General features: G+C 41.6%; 1 protein-coding gene and 1 pseudogene across 5 annotated transcripts in view; both read left to right on the top strand.

Annotated features, from left to right (window-relative positions):
* ASAP1 (ArfGAP with SH3 domain, ankyrin repeat and PH domain 1) overlaps positions 1-14,431 on the top strand; it is a 351,377-nt gene that overhangs the window by 260,129 nt on the left and 76,817 nt on the right. For all 5 annotated transcript variants that reach the window (XM_030875819.2, XM_030875813.2, XM_060287023.1 and 2 more), the window contains 2 exons: positions 10,964-11,039; positions 12,226-12,312. In XM_030875819.2, the coding sequence (XP_030731679.2) occupies positions 10,964-11,039; positions 12,226-12,312 (163 nt within the window). The remainder of the gene's footprint in view (positions 1-10,963; positions 11,040-12,225; positions 12,313-14,431) is intronic.
* Positions 3,237-3,477, top strand: LOC115863240 (SNRPN upstream reading frame protein-like; annotated as a pseudogene).

Here is a 14,431-nt window from a genome sequence, read left to right as displayed (position 1 = left end):
CTTTTGTCGCTAAAGAGGCCTTTCTAGGAACCCCCTCCCCCGCTTACTTGGCATTTTACCTATTATTGGGTCACTTGTACCACATATTCCTACTTGGGATTGTTTTTGTTTTGTTTTTTTCGTCATCCAAGTTAAGTGAAATTAAATACTTTGGACATTAGCAATACTTGGTATTTATACTTGGATTCCTGTGTAGTTGCTGGTATATTTTGAGAGACATCCATTGTTCTACGCCGGCACCATTTTTGCTTATGTTGCAGGGCTACCTTTTTATTATGTTTGACATTCTGTGTCACCACATTTGCTTAGTTTACTTCTTGCTCACTTACTGGGTTAGCTTTCATTGGTTTTATTGTAGAATTTTTGTCTGAAGATGTGCCAGTTACCATTCAAGTCTGTATTGAGTCAGTGGAAGTTACAGAGAATAGAGTGCAAGGACTTTCCAAAGTGGTCCAGAGTTTTACTGGTACAGATGTACAGCATGTTGCTTTTTTTTTAACCACGTGTCCAAGTTTGAATGAAAACTTGAAGTAGTGATTAAAGTCTGAGCTCATGAAAAAATAAATGCAACAAAAAGCATGTTGCCTTAGACTTAGAGCAGTGGTTCTCAAACGGGGTTCCCATACCAGGGAACTTCCTATACCAGACAGTTAACTCCCATAAGCAGAAGCCTTGTTTCACCTCTGAACCCCAGAACCTAGAAAAGTACCTGGCCTCTGTTAAGAGGCCAGGTTAACATAGTTATTTATAAGTAGAATACTGTAAAGGTCATTAGCACTAGGTAAAATGCTTACTCTCCAAAAAGTTAAAATTTATCATTTCCTTTGGTCATCTCTCTTAATTCTTTTTGGTAATGTTGTATCTAGGAGGATCTTCATGGTGAATGGCAACATTCAACGGGGCTAGCATTAATGTGATGGGAAAAGCATCAGGCTTGAGTCAGGCAGATAGACGAGTTCAAATCCTGGCTCTGCGGCCGGGTAACCACGTGACCTTTGTCAGGTGCATCTCTAAACCTCAGTATCCTCATCTGTCAGGTGGGGTTAAGGTTCATAGTAGACCCACCTTGGGTTTTGCGAAGATGTGAGAATTAAGTGAGATAATGCATAGGGACTGCCTCACCCAGTGCCTGCTGCACTGTGCCTGTTTGCTGCTGGGATGGTTCTAAGTGGCACTAAAAATCATTCATTCACCTATTTTATTATACAGGATTGTTTCTCTTCAGGAAGATCAAACTTTTAATGATCAACTTGTTATTTACATAACTTTGATTTTACTTTTTTCCTCTTTTCAAAGTAAATTCCGCCTTGTATAAAACTTTCAGATATGTATAAAAGTAATTATAGTGAAGTAGAAATATTTTCGCATTTATAATTTTGCCTGTGGAAGCCTCATACTGACGACCTGGACTAACCTTTGCCTTCATAGTATAGCAGGTGCTTGTGACACTTTGAAACGTGTGGTGGTGGTCCCTGATTTTAGTTTAGGGGGAATTTTTCATCTTTCATCAGTTTCAGTTTTCCTAGAATATTTTGAAACTTTTACAGAAATAAGTGAATCTCTTTGTCTTCTCAATTACTACAACACTAGAGCAGCAAGTCTGATTTCACCTGATTTTAGAAATCTCTTTTGATTTCAAAATCCCTGAGGAGGATTTAACCTACACAAACATGAGTTTTCCAAAAAAGATGTTTTGTAAACTAGAGATATATTAACCTTTGTTGGTAAAGGTGAAAAGAAGAGCATCCTCCCTTGATTCTTGGCTTTTTCCCTTTCCACAAATATTTATTATTCTCTTAACAGAGGCCAGGTACTTTTCTAGGTTCTGGGGTTCAGAGGTGAAACAAGGCTTCTGCTTATGGGAGTTAACTGTCTGGTATAGGAAGTAAGTCAGGTCCATCAATAATCATAATGGGGCTGGAGAGTGACTGATAACACAGGGCATCAAGAGAAGGAGAGACTTCTGGCGACGGAGACTACAGAGGGCTCCTTAAAGGAGGTTGTGGCACTTGGAATTGGACTTGGAGGATGGCTGGCATTTGGGCACTGGAATCTGGTAGAAGCATCTACCCTAGGGCAGAGAAAGATCAGCAGAAGGAAACCCTACACGCTGAGAACTTCCTTGCAGGGAGAGAGATTCAAAGACATCCAGTAGTAGAACTGGGTTATAATGTAATTCAACCCCAGCTGCCCCAGGTTGAGCCGCAAGGATGCCATCACAGCGAGAAACCAGTGTACCTTTCTTCTGAGGACTACTCTTATTCTTTCCTACTTCAGTCAGTCTCTCCAAACTCTTTATAGATGTGTAGTGGACCTGTAAAGCATCCTCTACTTAGATTTAAAAAGAGAAATTTCATATTCTGAGAACTTATTCCAGTTCCCAAAATGATTTTCAATACATAGTAGTCAGGTGGAGCTCAAGAATGAATTTGCTCCAGTAATCTCTCGGGTACTCATAGTACCTCAGCGGGGATACAGCTGCTACAGCGGAAAAATAGAGGGCGCAGGAAAGAAGAGCTTTTGTCACCCGTTTCAGCTCCCCCCACCAGTTACTCCTCACTTTCAGACATGAACATTGTCAGTAACATGCTGCTTTCAAAACAAACACATTATTCTACTGCTCACCCACTCCTTTTACCACTTGGTGAGTATCATTATGGTCTGCAGACCCGAGAGCACTTACAAACATTACTTTACCATCCTTCATCTTGCAGATAATAACAGCTAGCATTTATAAGAGCAACCAGGAAATTGTAGCTCAGAAAAGATCAGTAACCTGCCCAAGGTCACAGTCATTCACTTAAAAGATGCTCAGTAAATATGTGTCAAAACAGACAAAATAGAAGAAAGCAAGGAAAAAAAGAAAATGGACTTCGAAGGTAAAAGCTTCTGTGAGTGAAAGGACACTGGTAAGCAAGTGAGAGGACAACCACAGAAGGGGAGAAAATATTTGCAAATCATTTATCTGATAAGGGTGTAGTATCCAGAATATATAAAGAACCCTTACAGCTCAACAACAAAGAGATAAACACCTCAATTTAAAAACGGGCAAAGAATTCGAATAGCCATTTCTCCCAAAAAGATATACAAATGGCCAGAAAGCTCATGATTAAATGTTCCGCATCATTAGTCGTTAGGGAAGTGCAAATCAAAACCAAAGTGTAATGCCACATCACACCCACTAGGAAGACCGTAATTAAAAGCAGCAGTGGTGGAGTGGCGAGGCCAGTGGCACGATGGAGTGAGTCAGGGAGTGCTTACTCCTGAGATGGGCTACAGGGCAGCACGTTCCAGAGGTGGACGTCCACGTCAGATGTAGGAGGACAGCCTCACTGAGCCACCAGGAGAGTCAGCTGTACCCGAGGGGATCTCAGCAGCGGCAGCCAGTACGTGCTGTGTTTCCAGGCAGAACTGAGACAGGCACTCTTAGCTGAGACACCAGGAGGGGGTTGCAGGGTTACTGGAACACCCAGGTAGCTGTTCCAAGAGAAGAAAAGAAAAAACAGCCAACAATGTAATGAAGCTGTTATCATGAAAAAACAAAACAGTAACATAACAGAAAATAAGTCTTGATGGAAAAGTGGAGAAATTGGAACCCTCAGTACATTGCTATAGAAATGTAAATGGGGGGCAACTACTTTGGAAAACAGTCTGTCAGTTCCTCAGAAAGTTTAAATGTAGTTATGTGTCCTAGCAGTTCCACTCCTAGGTGTTTACCCAAGATAATTGAAAACAAGTGTTTAATAAAATGTGTTCATGAATGCTTATAGCAGCATGATCTCCAACAGCCAAAATGTGGAAACACCCAAATATCCATCAGCTGATGAATGGAGAAACAAAAGATTGTGTAGCCATAAAAGGGAATGAAGTGGAAACCATAAACGAGACGAAAAGACAACCCTCAGAATGGGAGAAAATATTCGCAAACGAAGCAAGTGACAAAGGTTTAATCTCCATAATATACAAGAAGCTCATGCAATTCAATATCAAAAAAACAACCCAATCCAAAAATGGGCGGAAGACCTAAAGAGACTTTTCTACAAAGTAGACGTACAGATGGCCAACAAACACATGAAAAGATGCTCAACATCACTAATCATTAGAGAAATGCAAATCAAAACCACAATGAAGTATCACCTCACACGGGTCAGAATGGCCATCATCAAAAAATCTGCAAACAGTAAATGCTGGAGAGGGTGTGGAGAAAAGGGAACTCTCCTGCGTTGTTGGTGGGGATGTAAATTGATATAGCCACTATGGTGAATAGTATGGAGGTTCCTTAAAAAACTAAAAATAGAACTACCATATGACCCGGTAATCCCACTACTGGGCATATACCCTGAGAAAACCATAACTCAAAATGATACATGCACCCAAATGTTCATTGCAGCACTATTTACAATAGCCAGGTCATGGAAGCAACCTAAATTTCCATCAACAGATGAATGGAAAAAGAAGACGTGGCACATATATATAGTGGAATATTACTCAGCCATAAAAAGGAACGAAACTGAGTTATTTGTAATGAGGTGGATGGACCTAGAGTCTGTCATAGAGAGTGAAGTAAGTCAGAAAGAGAAAAATAAATAACGGTGTGCTAATGCACATACATGAAATCTAAAAAAAAGGTACTGATGAACCTAGTGGCAGCACAGGAGTAAAGACACAGAAGTAGAGAATGGACTTGAGGACACAGCGGGGGAAGGGGAAGCTAGGACGAAGTGAGAGAGTGGCATGGACACATACACACTACCAAATGTAAAATGGATGGCTAGTGGGAAGCGGCTGCATAGCACAGGGAGAGCAGCTCGGTGCTTTGTGACAACCTAGAGGGAAGGGTTAGGGAGGGTAGGAGGGAGGCTCAAGAGGGAGGGGATATGGGGATATATGTATACATATAGCTGATTCACTTTGTTGTACAGCAGAAACTAACACAACGTTGAAAAGCAATTATACACCAATAAAGATATTTTTTAAAAAAAGGGAATGAAGCATTGATACATGCTACAACATGGATTAGTATTTAAAACATTATTCTAAACAACAGGGATTTATCATATAACACAGGGAACTATGTTCAATGTCTTGTAATAACCCATAATGGAAAAGAATCTGAAAAAAGATTTTGTATGTATATGTATAACTGAATCACTTTGCTGTACGTGTGAAAGTAACACAATATTGTAAATCAACTATACTTCAGTTTTTTTTAAAGTTTTTCTAAGTGAAAGGAGCCGGAGCAAAGGATTGATTACATATGGTATGGTTTCGTTGAAGTGAACGTCCAGAAGAGGCAAGTCCTTTGAGACCGAAAGCAGATTGTTGTTTGCTGGCTGGTAGAAGAAGAGCGAAATTAGGAGTCACTGCTAACGGGCACAATATATCTTTTTGGTCTGGGGGAAATGTCCTAGAATTAGATAGTGGTTGCACAACACAGTGCATATACTAAAAACTACTGAACTGTACACTTTAAAATGGTGAATTTTATGTTACATGAATTTTGTCTTTTTTTTTAAATAAAAAATACAACAGAACAAAACAAAGGTTCTTAGATTCTTAATTAGTACTTACACTACCCTTGTGCATTCAAGTTTCTTAAATACCACAGGACATACATAGAATGGATCTGGGAGAAAATGTCCCTGTTACCTAGACAGCTGGAAGTCAGCGCCTGACTTAGTCTAAGCCTGAAGCTTGGAAACCAGTTTTTCATAAGGGATTGATGGTGGAATTGTTAAGAGGTTACTTTTTTAAAATTTTGCTTTATAGTTCAATTTGTTTTATAAAACCATACTCTCTGCTGTTCCAGGGCATCCTAACTTCTTTTTTTTAATTAATTAATTAATTTTATTTATTTATTTTTGGCCGCGTTGGGTCTTTGTTGCTGCGCGCGGGCTTTCTCTAGTTGCAGCGAGCAGGGGCTACTCTTCATTGTGGTGCGCGGGCTTCTCATTGTGGTGGCTTCTCTTGTTGCAGAGCACTGGCTCTAGGCGCGTGGGCTTCAGTAGTTGCGGCTCATGGGCTCAGTAGTTGTGGCTCACGGGCTCTAGAGTGCAGGCTCAGTAGTTGGGGTCCATGCGGGCTTAGTTGCTCTGCAGCATGTGGGGTCTTCCCGGACCTGGGCTCGAACTCGTGTCCCCTGCATCGGCAGGCGGATTCTTAACCACTGCACCACCAAGGAAGCCCCCTAACTTCTTTTGAAAATAATGTAATGCTCTCTGAATCTTTCAGCTTTTGGCCAAGTAATACCTCTTCCTAAGCCAAGCAGAACATGTGATAAAGGGGTATCAGGGAGACTTTCTGGTCTATCTTTCTTTTAAATTAAAAGCAGGACGAATATAGTGTTTTCCTTCCCCGTCATTGCTTAGAGTGACTTAAGAAGGAAGTGAAGTACGTAGCAACTCTCTCAGGATGGAGAAGGTTCTTGTTTGTTCTCAGGAGGATGTGTCCTGCCTGATGGTGGGTGACAGTGTCAGACACTCCTGAGCTTGCTTTCTGCAGCTGGCAGGTGTGTTCCAGCTCGTCAGTGTAAATGTGAGGGTCACTCCGCCCATCCGTTGGCAGCTTGTCTTTCTCTGGCACCCAATGTCATTAAAATATGGTCATATTTCTTTCAAGCTGCTTCTTTAAAAAATGAACCAGTCCTGCTGTGTCCCTAAGGTGAGAGAAACGATGAAGCCCATTTCGCTGGCCAGTGGCCGGCATGTATTGAGCTGCTTCTCTGTGCCTGGCATTTTAAAAACATTTTCCAGTGCTCACAAGAACTCTCCAAGGTCCATGCGATTCTCTCCATTTCCTGTATAAGGACACTGTGGCGCAGGGCTCCAGAGATTATGCAGTTATTCAGTGGGAGAGCCAGGATTTGGACCCAGATCAGTCTTATTTTTTAATTACCTTTGCTCTAGAGATCAGAAGACTTATACTCAAATCCCAGCTCTGCACTCAGTGACTAGATGACCCTAGACAACCCACTTGACCTCTCTGGGCCTGTTTTCCTTATCTGTCTTACAGGTTAATAATAATAATTACCTTCTTTTGTTAGACTGTAATGAGACCTTTAAAAAGGGGTATTCCGTGAATTATGTAGGCATCATGGTGAGTGACCGGCACAGAGTAAATACTCAGTAACTACTCAGTAAATACCTCCCAGTTGCCATTATTATTACTGCATCATCGCCTGTTTTCCAAATTATTTCAGTAATTTACGGAGAGACTGGCCACGGGACAAGTGGGATGTCATGAGGTAATTTCCCCTTTTGTCGGCAAATCGTCCACGTTCAGGTTGAGTCATATGTCATCAGAACTGACACCTGTGCTTCCCTTTTCAGTGAACAGAACACTTTATCTGTAATAGCTCATCTGATGCCCCTGGAAGCTAGAAAATGTCCACATTTGGAGATAAGCATGCCCGTAGTCAGACAAGGTCAATGACCTGCCTGAGGTTATACATACGGTCAGGTTTAGAGCCAAAATAACGGTATGTTTTATGACTCCTAAGCCCACGCGCTTCCACTGAACCAGAACCAGCTCAAAGAGAGGGAGGAAGGGAACAGAGAAGCGGGTGCCCCCAGTGGGAGGTTGTGGCTTTGAGTCCCGGCTGGCCAGTAGGTGGGAGAATCAAGCATGGGTGGGGGCCAGGGGCTCCCCAGAGGGACGGTGTGGTTGGCAGCCTGTTGGCCTTTGTGGCATCGCTAAGGACTGGCAGGTGTGTTGTTGCCCTGCAATCCCCCAGCCCCGCTCCTGCTTCCCACGCAACGCTAGACGTTGGCCCTAAAATAACCATTTGAGAGGGGCCCTAAAATAACCATCTGAGAGGGGCTATACTCAGCCTGTTCTCCCAGGCTAAGTGTCGATTTTTAAATTTTGTCCTGCCTGAGTAACATATGATCTTTTCTTAGAAAATATTTAGAAAATGGAGTTAATGAAAAAGAGGGGGGGAGAAAAAAACATAATCTCAGAAGATTACTGGATTTACATATATGATTTGTTTACAAAAATGGATCATACCATAGATTAAAATAATTCTTCATTGCACTGAGTTTTCTTGTAATGTTTGGAAGAATTTAACTATAGGCAAATCGACTTTTTGCGTCTTTCTTCAGCCTTTAATTGTTAGGAATTTGCCCCCCCTTCCAGTTTGCTTTCACTGCTGGTAGAGAACTTCCCATTTTTATCAACACCATCTCAAAGTAAAACAGTGCACTCTTTCTCCATCAACTGTATGTTTTAAATTATTTATTTATTTATTTATTATTTATTTTTGGCTGTGTTGGGTCTTCATTTCTGTGCGAGGGCTTTCTCTAGTTGCGGCGAGCGGGGGCTACTCTTCATCACGGTGCGCGGGCCTTTCACTGTCGCGGCCTCTCTCGTTGCGGAGCACAGGCTCTAGACGCGCAGGCTCAGTAGTCGTGGCTCACGGGCCCAGTTGCTCCGCGGCATGTGGGATCTTCCCAGACCAGGGCTCGAACCCGTGTCCCCTGCGTTGGCAGGCAGATTCTCAACCACTGCGCCACCAGAGAAGCCCTCAAATGTATGTTTTATAACATGCCTTGCATGCTGTTCAGATCTGTTTGCTTATTCTTGATGTCGAGCAGCACTGTCCAGTAGAACTTTCTGAAATGACGGAAGTGTTGATATTCTTTGTTGTCTCACATGGTACCCGCCAGCCACGCTTGGCTGCTGAGCACTTGACATGTGGCTGTGAGACTTCAGGAACCGGATTTTAAATTTACTTAATTTTAACTAAATTGGTTACATGTGGCTCGTGGAAAACACTGTATTGGAAAACACAGATCTAGAGCATTCTTGTTTAAACTCACTTTTTTTTTTTTAACGTGATGATTAAATTCCCTTCGTGTTGAAAGTGAAAATGAAACACCTTTACAAAAATATCTTCGAAGAATCTGTATCCCTCTGAGAAAGAAGTAACATGGTAAACCTCTGCGGCTCCAGGGAAGAAAAGCAACATTTACTGAGCACATCCTAACTGCCCAGCACCTTGCTGAGTCATTTTGTGTGTCTTATCTGTATTATTCAACCCATTTAATACCAGTAACACGGGCAGAAGTTTAGTGACTTGCCAGCGTCCCATAGAGGGTAAGTCCCAGAGCCGCAGCCTAGGCCATCATCATCTCATCCCAATGCCCTTGTTTTTCCTGCTGTAAGAAGTCCTGACAGCATCCATCAGGTGTCCTACTTTCAAGCCCTTTCTCCAGAAATGAAGTACAGTATCAGAGATTAAAATGAGTTTTGCTGTGGTTAACTTTTTAGCCGTACTGCTGTGTCCTTGGCAGACACTCCTTCCTGGATGTAGAAGAGGTTCAGGTTCAGGTTAATGCTTTTGGATGGTCTGCTTTGTGCAGAACATTGTCAGCTGCTCTAGGGTTGCCACTTAGGCCTGGGCACAAGCAAGTGCTCAAAGATGCCATCCCCTTGACTAGAAAGGCTGGGGAAAGCCGCCTGGGGAGGTAGCAGCTGAGCTGAGCCAGGATAGAATGAGAGACTTTGAGGCACGTAATAGTGGGGAAGGGCATTTCAGGCAACGGGAACAGCATATGCGAAGGCTGGGGGAGCAACTGGAAATAATGGAGCATGGCAGGAGGCCAGAATTTTTAAGGGGAAAATGGTAGGAGATAAAAACCAGAAAGATCTTCAGGGGCCAGAACATAGAAGTGACTCAATTTTGTACCAAGAAGTTCAACTTTCATCCCTAAAGGCAGTGATGAAAACCTGAATGTTAGTAGATGAGAATTTACATGTAGCTTGATTACATGAAACCTTTATTTCAGTAAGGGTTCTCTGCTAAAGATATGAACCTTAAAAAACTTTGGAACTTGTAGAATTTCACTAATCACTTTGAAGGCCAGTTCTGACAAGGATGTATTGTTGCCATTGAGTGTACATGTTAAGCTAGAAGGATATACATGGATCCCAAAATGTGCCCCTAAAATTCTTAGTCGTGCTTCATTCTTACCTTCTAAGTGAGCATCTGCTGTTCTGTGCTGGGCCCATTATGGTGTGGGGATGAGAGACCATCCTCGTCCTCAAGGACCTCTTCCTTTCCTGGGGAGAAAGCAGCGCAGGTGACGTGCATTAAGAAATAAGCTGCCGTGGAGGTTAAAGAAGCTTCCAGCAGGGTGGAGGACATTCTGAACACAGACACAAACGGGGCTCCTGAGTGGAAGCGCTCAGACAAGAAATCGCGTCACTTGGTAGTGACAGCGGGGGTGTCGGCACCTGGACCTGATCCCACTTCTGACACTTACTAGTTGCGTGAGCAGCTTGGGCAAGTTCCGCCCTCGCTCTGGGCCTCAGCTCCTCCTTTGGGATGGAGGAGAGACTTGAGGTACTTACCCGCTCGTTCGGGTTGCTGTGAGGGTGTAGATGAAATGAGGCATCAGGTGATGGTCGCTCAGCAGACGTCAGTGCTTGTTGCCAGTTCAGGGTGAGATGACACCCCCTTCTTAACGTGTGTGGTAGGAGAGCACTTTCCGAATCCGCAGTCCGTACCACTGATTCAGCATCCTGTGTTTCAAGTGTGTAGGGACCCAGGGATCTTTTGGAAACTGGAAGAACCCCTGCTGACTGTCCTCCGGCCTTTATTTCTCTCGTTAGTATCCAGTCAGACTTCATGATATTCCACTGGCAAACGTGTCTCTCTGTCTCTTTCGAATTCAAATATGGCACAACCAGGAAGAATTGTTCTGTGTATGACTCAGTGGGTTGGAGATGTAGCTGTTATCTGCAGTGTCCATGTGACACCTGCTAGCACATGTCAAATTGTGCCTGTAGTTTGTTATTGGTCCATCTTTATAAAATACTGAAATTAGTTTTATAAGTGTTTCGTATAGATATATGGGTAGAGAGTAAATACGTATCTATGAAAATTTTCAGATTTTTCAGGTAATTATGATTCATTTCTCTTTTCATACTGCTGATAAATCTCTGATGTTTTCCATTGTAGTTTCTTTCAAGATGGCTTGAAGACAGCTGATAAATTGAAACAGTACATTGAAAAACTGGCTGCTGATTTATATAATGTAAGTTCTTTACAAAATACCTGCACTTTAACTTGCTTTTATAGATAAATATCAGTAAATCTGAAATCTGTATTAGAAGAGCGTTAAAGAAAAAAGAAGACAAGGTGAAGTGATGTGTCAGCATAAATCTAGGGCCAGTAAATGTTGTTTTTGTGGTTTGTTTTGTTTTGTTTTTCTGGTTTAACTCAGAGACATCATCACTTGTCAGATATTCCAGAGTAGTTTCTGGGACCTAGGTGGAGCAGGGCAGGGAGTAGATGGATAGCCATTGATTCTGAATGGCTCTCCGTGCTGGGTTCAGTAGCAGCACATTATGAGTGCCCTTTGGTCAGGAAATTTTTATCCTGGAAGGAAAAAAATTAAGTGACTGTCTCTGAGTAAGCAGGTTTATGAATTTTTTTTTTTTTTTTGCTTGCTTGTTGGTTTTATATTTCCTCTCCTTTTTTCCCCTACTATCTAGGTTTTGCTTTTAGAATAGGAAAATCAAGAGGAAAACTTTTTTGAGAAAAAAACTAATTGCATCTGAGAAATCTCAAGTTTGTTCTTCGTGAACCGCTTGGCAGTGAATAATATTAAAAGTATATATTTTAGGAGTGTAACTATTGATACATGTGTTCAAATAAGGTTTTAGAGTTACACATGATACCTTATATTCTAATAGAACTTTTCTGATTTTTCTTTGAAAAGTTAACATGGTTCAGGTTGCAGTTAAGTTCCAAGTGATTAATAAGAAAAGCAGCACCAATCCCTTCCCTTCATGTAAGCTTTCATGTATGCATTAGCTCTTGGGATTCTGGTCATTCTCAGGATTGTCTGCTGGCCCATTCAGTCACGTCGTGGTATTGATATTTCCACTGCCACCCTTTGAAATACCAGAAGCAAATAACTCAATGTTATTTCTTAACCTTTGTTTAAAATAGTCCTTCAGAGCTCATTGTCTAGCCTAGGTGTATTATTTAATAAGGAAGCATGTTGCATTATTTACTAATTTCAAAACTCACTGGTACTTTAAGAAGATGAGAAAATTGTGCCTCTCATATCAAAAATGAGACCGTGTGAAGGACTTTAATAAGGAAATCGACTATATAATTGAATTGTTTGATGAGTAGTATACATTTGGATGAATTAAACTCTGCTCATAAATGTATGAGAGATAAGTGATAGAAGAACTGTTTTTCTCTCATAGATAAAACAGACCCAGGATGAAGAAAAGAAACAGCTGACTGCACTCCGAGACTTAATAAAATCCTCCCTTCAACTTGATCAGAAAGAAGTAGGTGATCTGTGTGTTTCCAGCAGGGCTAACCGTGTAAGCAGGGCCGCTTGTGATAGCCTTTGTGTTTCCTGATCTGCAGAACAAGCATAGTGAGGACTTCCTGCCGGGGGCGGGGGGGGCGGGGGAGGGAAGGGAGGCGCAGATGAGACATAAGACACAGTGAGTACCTATCGTATGAAACACAGTAGGAACGGTCTTTGGGCTCCTGTTCCCTCCTTATAAAAAAAGATAACCCTCACCCCCAGCTCCATGACCAGGTTTTCCATCCTGCCTTTAAGGTGTGTGCTTCAGAAGAACACCCTCCCAGGTGTTGATGTACATACCTCAGTTCCTCTTAGATCATCCCTGTTTTTCCAGACAGCCAAAAGGGGCTGTCTCATTTTGCCAGAGAAATAGAGAAATATTTTGATACAGATTCCTATAGAGGTTTTGCCCCACAGTTAGGAATATTAAGGTTGAGATAGTCTTCGGATGCTGAAATGGAGTTATACGGTGCATGGTAGGTGTTAGATTAATGCAATACAAATGCTTAATTATTAATCTCACCTGTTCATTTGTTTGGTCAAACATCTAATGAATACTTACTGTGTGCTGGCAACTCTTCTAGGCATTAAGCTTGAGTCCCTTCTGTCAAGGATCTCATTGTCTAGTAGGTAATAGAGAGAGTCAGCCATGTGAACAAGTGGCCGGACCTAAAGCGGTATTGATGCTGTAAGACAGAGATTGGGAGGAGGTGTGCTGAGAAAGAGAGGAAACAAAGAGTCCCAGGAGTGAGAAGCTGCCCGGCACATTCAGCAGGGCACAGCAGCTTGGGGCAGGGTGGGTGGAGGAGTGAGAGATGCCGCTTCTGAGGTGAAAACCCAGACCGGATTGTGGAGAACCTTGGATACACACTAAAGGGAATGGACTTCATATGAAGGGTACATTAAATAGTGAGCACCATTTGTTGCATGGGAGAAGGTAAACATTTGCCTGTTTATGTTACGAATTTATTATGGATTCAATTTAAGTGCAGTATTTAAATGCAATATTTAATCATAATCACACAAAATACAGCATTTTTCATATGTCAGTTCCTCATCATATTATCTCACAATTGCAAACTATCTGTAAATCCCTAAAATTTCCAAAAGGGGTTCATGAGTCCAAGACAAAAACAAAGCAAACCCCCTCAAACATGGGAAGCCCTGCTCCAGCAACACTAATGTTAAAGCAATCTTGAGGGTTCTCTAGACTGAGCGATTATAGCCCTCTACCCTCCTGCCCCCCAGAACCAGTTTTATGTACACATTGGGTCTTCGTACAGCGAGAGGGGTCTGTAGCCCTGTGACACTGAGTGCCTGCTGACCTGTGGGCAGGGAGGTGTATAGTAGGCATCAGCGGGCAGGGAGGTATGTGGGCTGTGTACCCACATACAGCAGAAACTAACACACCATTGTAAAGCAATTATACTCTAGTAAAGATGTAAAAAAAAATTATATAAGCACAATTAAATTATATTAAAAGTAGTAAATTTTAAAAAAAAGAACTTGAGCTCTAAGTAGGATCTTTGGATTTTTAGTAGAAACTGTTTTTAGGGTTGAAAATATTTTATTTTTAATGGTGCTATCCATAAGTCATTCCCAAAACTTCATCTTTTTATTTGAGTCTCAGTAGCTCATCATAGTTTGCAAACTATCTGTGTTTTACTCACCTCTCCTTTCACAGTATCCAGTACATTGCCTGGCACCCCAGAACTACTCAATAAATATTTAGTAAGATGAAACAGAAGGAATTTTTTGCCCACTCCATTCATACCTTACCTTAGAAATTTGAAGCTTCTATAAATAGAGGTTTAGTTTTAATTTGGATGCCAGAAACATTTATAACCCATTAAGTCAATGAGGGTGTTAATCGCTTGCAGTTTTAAAAGATTTGAGGTTTTACTCCTTAATAATGAGTTTTATATGTTAATAAGGTTGTCTAATAAGAAAATAAAGTAATTTGTACTGCTAATAGAGAATGGGAAATTGAACTAAAAAATAATACTGTAGTTTCATTCTATAGTTTACATCTTGACTCACATCATGGATTTTTGCCAAGGTTTTATTTTAAGTTCACTATTTGAGTTTTCAAT

The sequence above is a fragment of the Globicephala melas genome, chromosome 17 (assembly GCF_963455315.2).
Source record: "Globicephala melas chromosome 17, mGloMel1.2, whole genome shotgun sequence".
Classification (NCBI taxonomy): domain Eukaryota; kingdom Metazoa; phylum Chordata; class Mammalia; order Artiodactyla; family Delphinidae; genus Globicephala; species Globicephala melas.
This window is presented reverse-complemented; position numbering and strand designations above follow the sequence as displayed.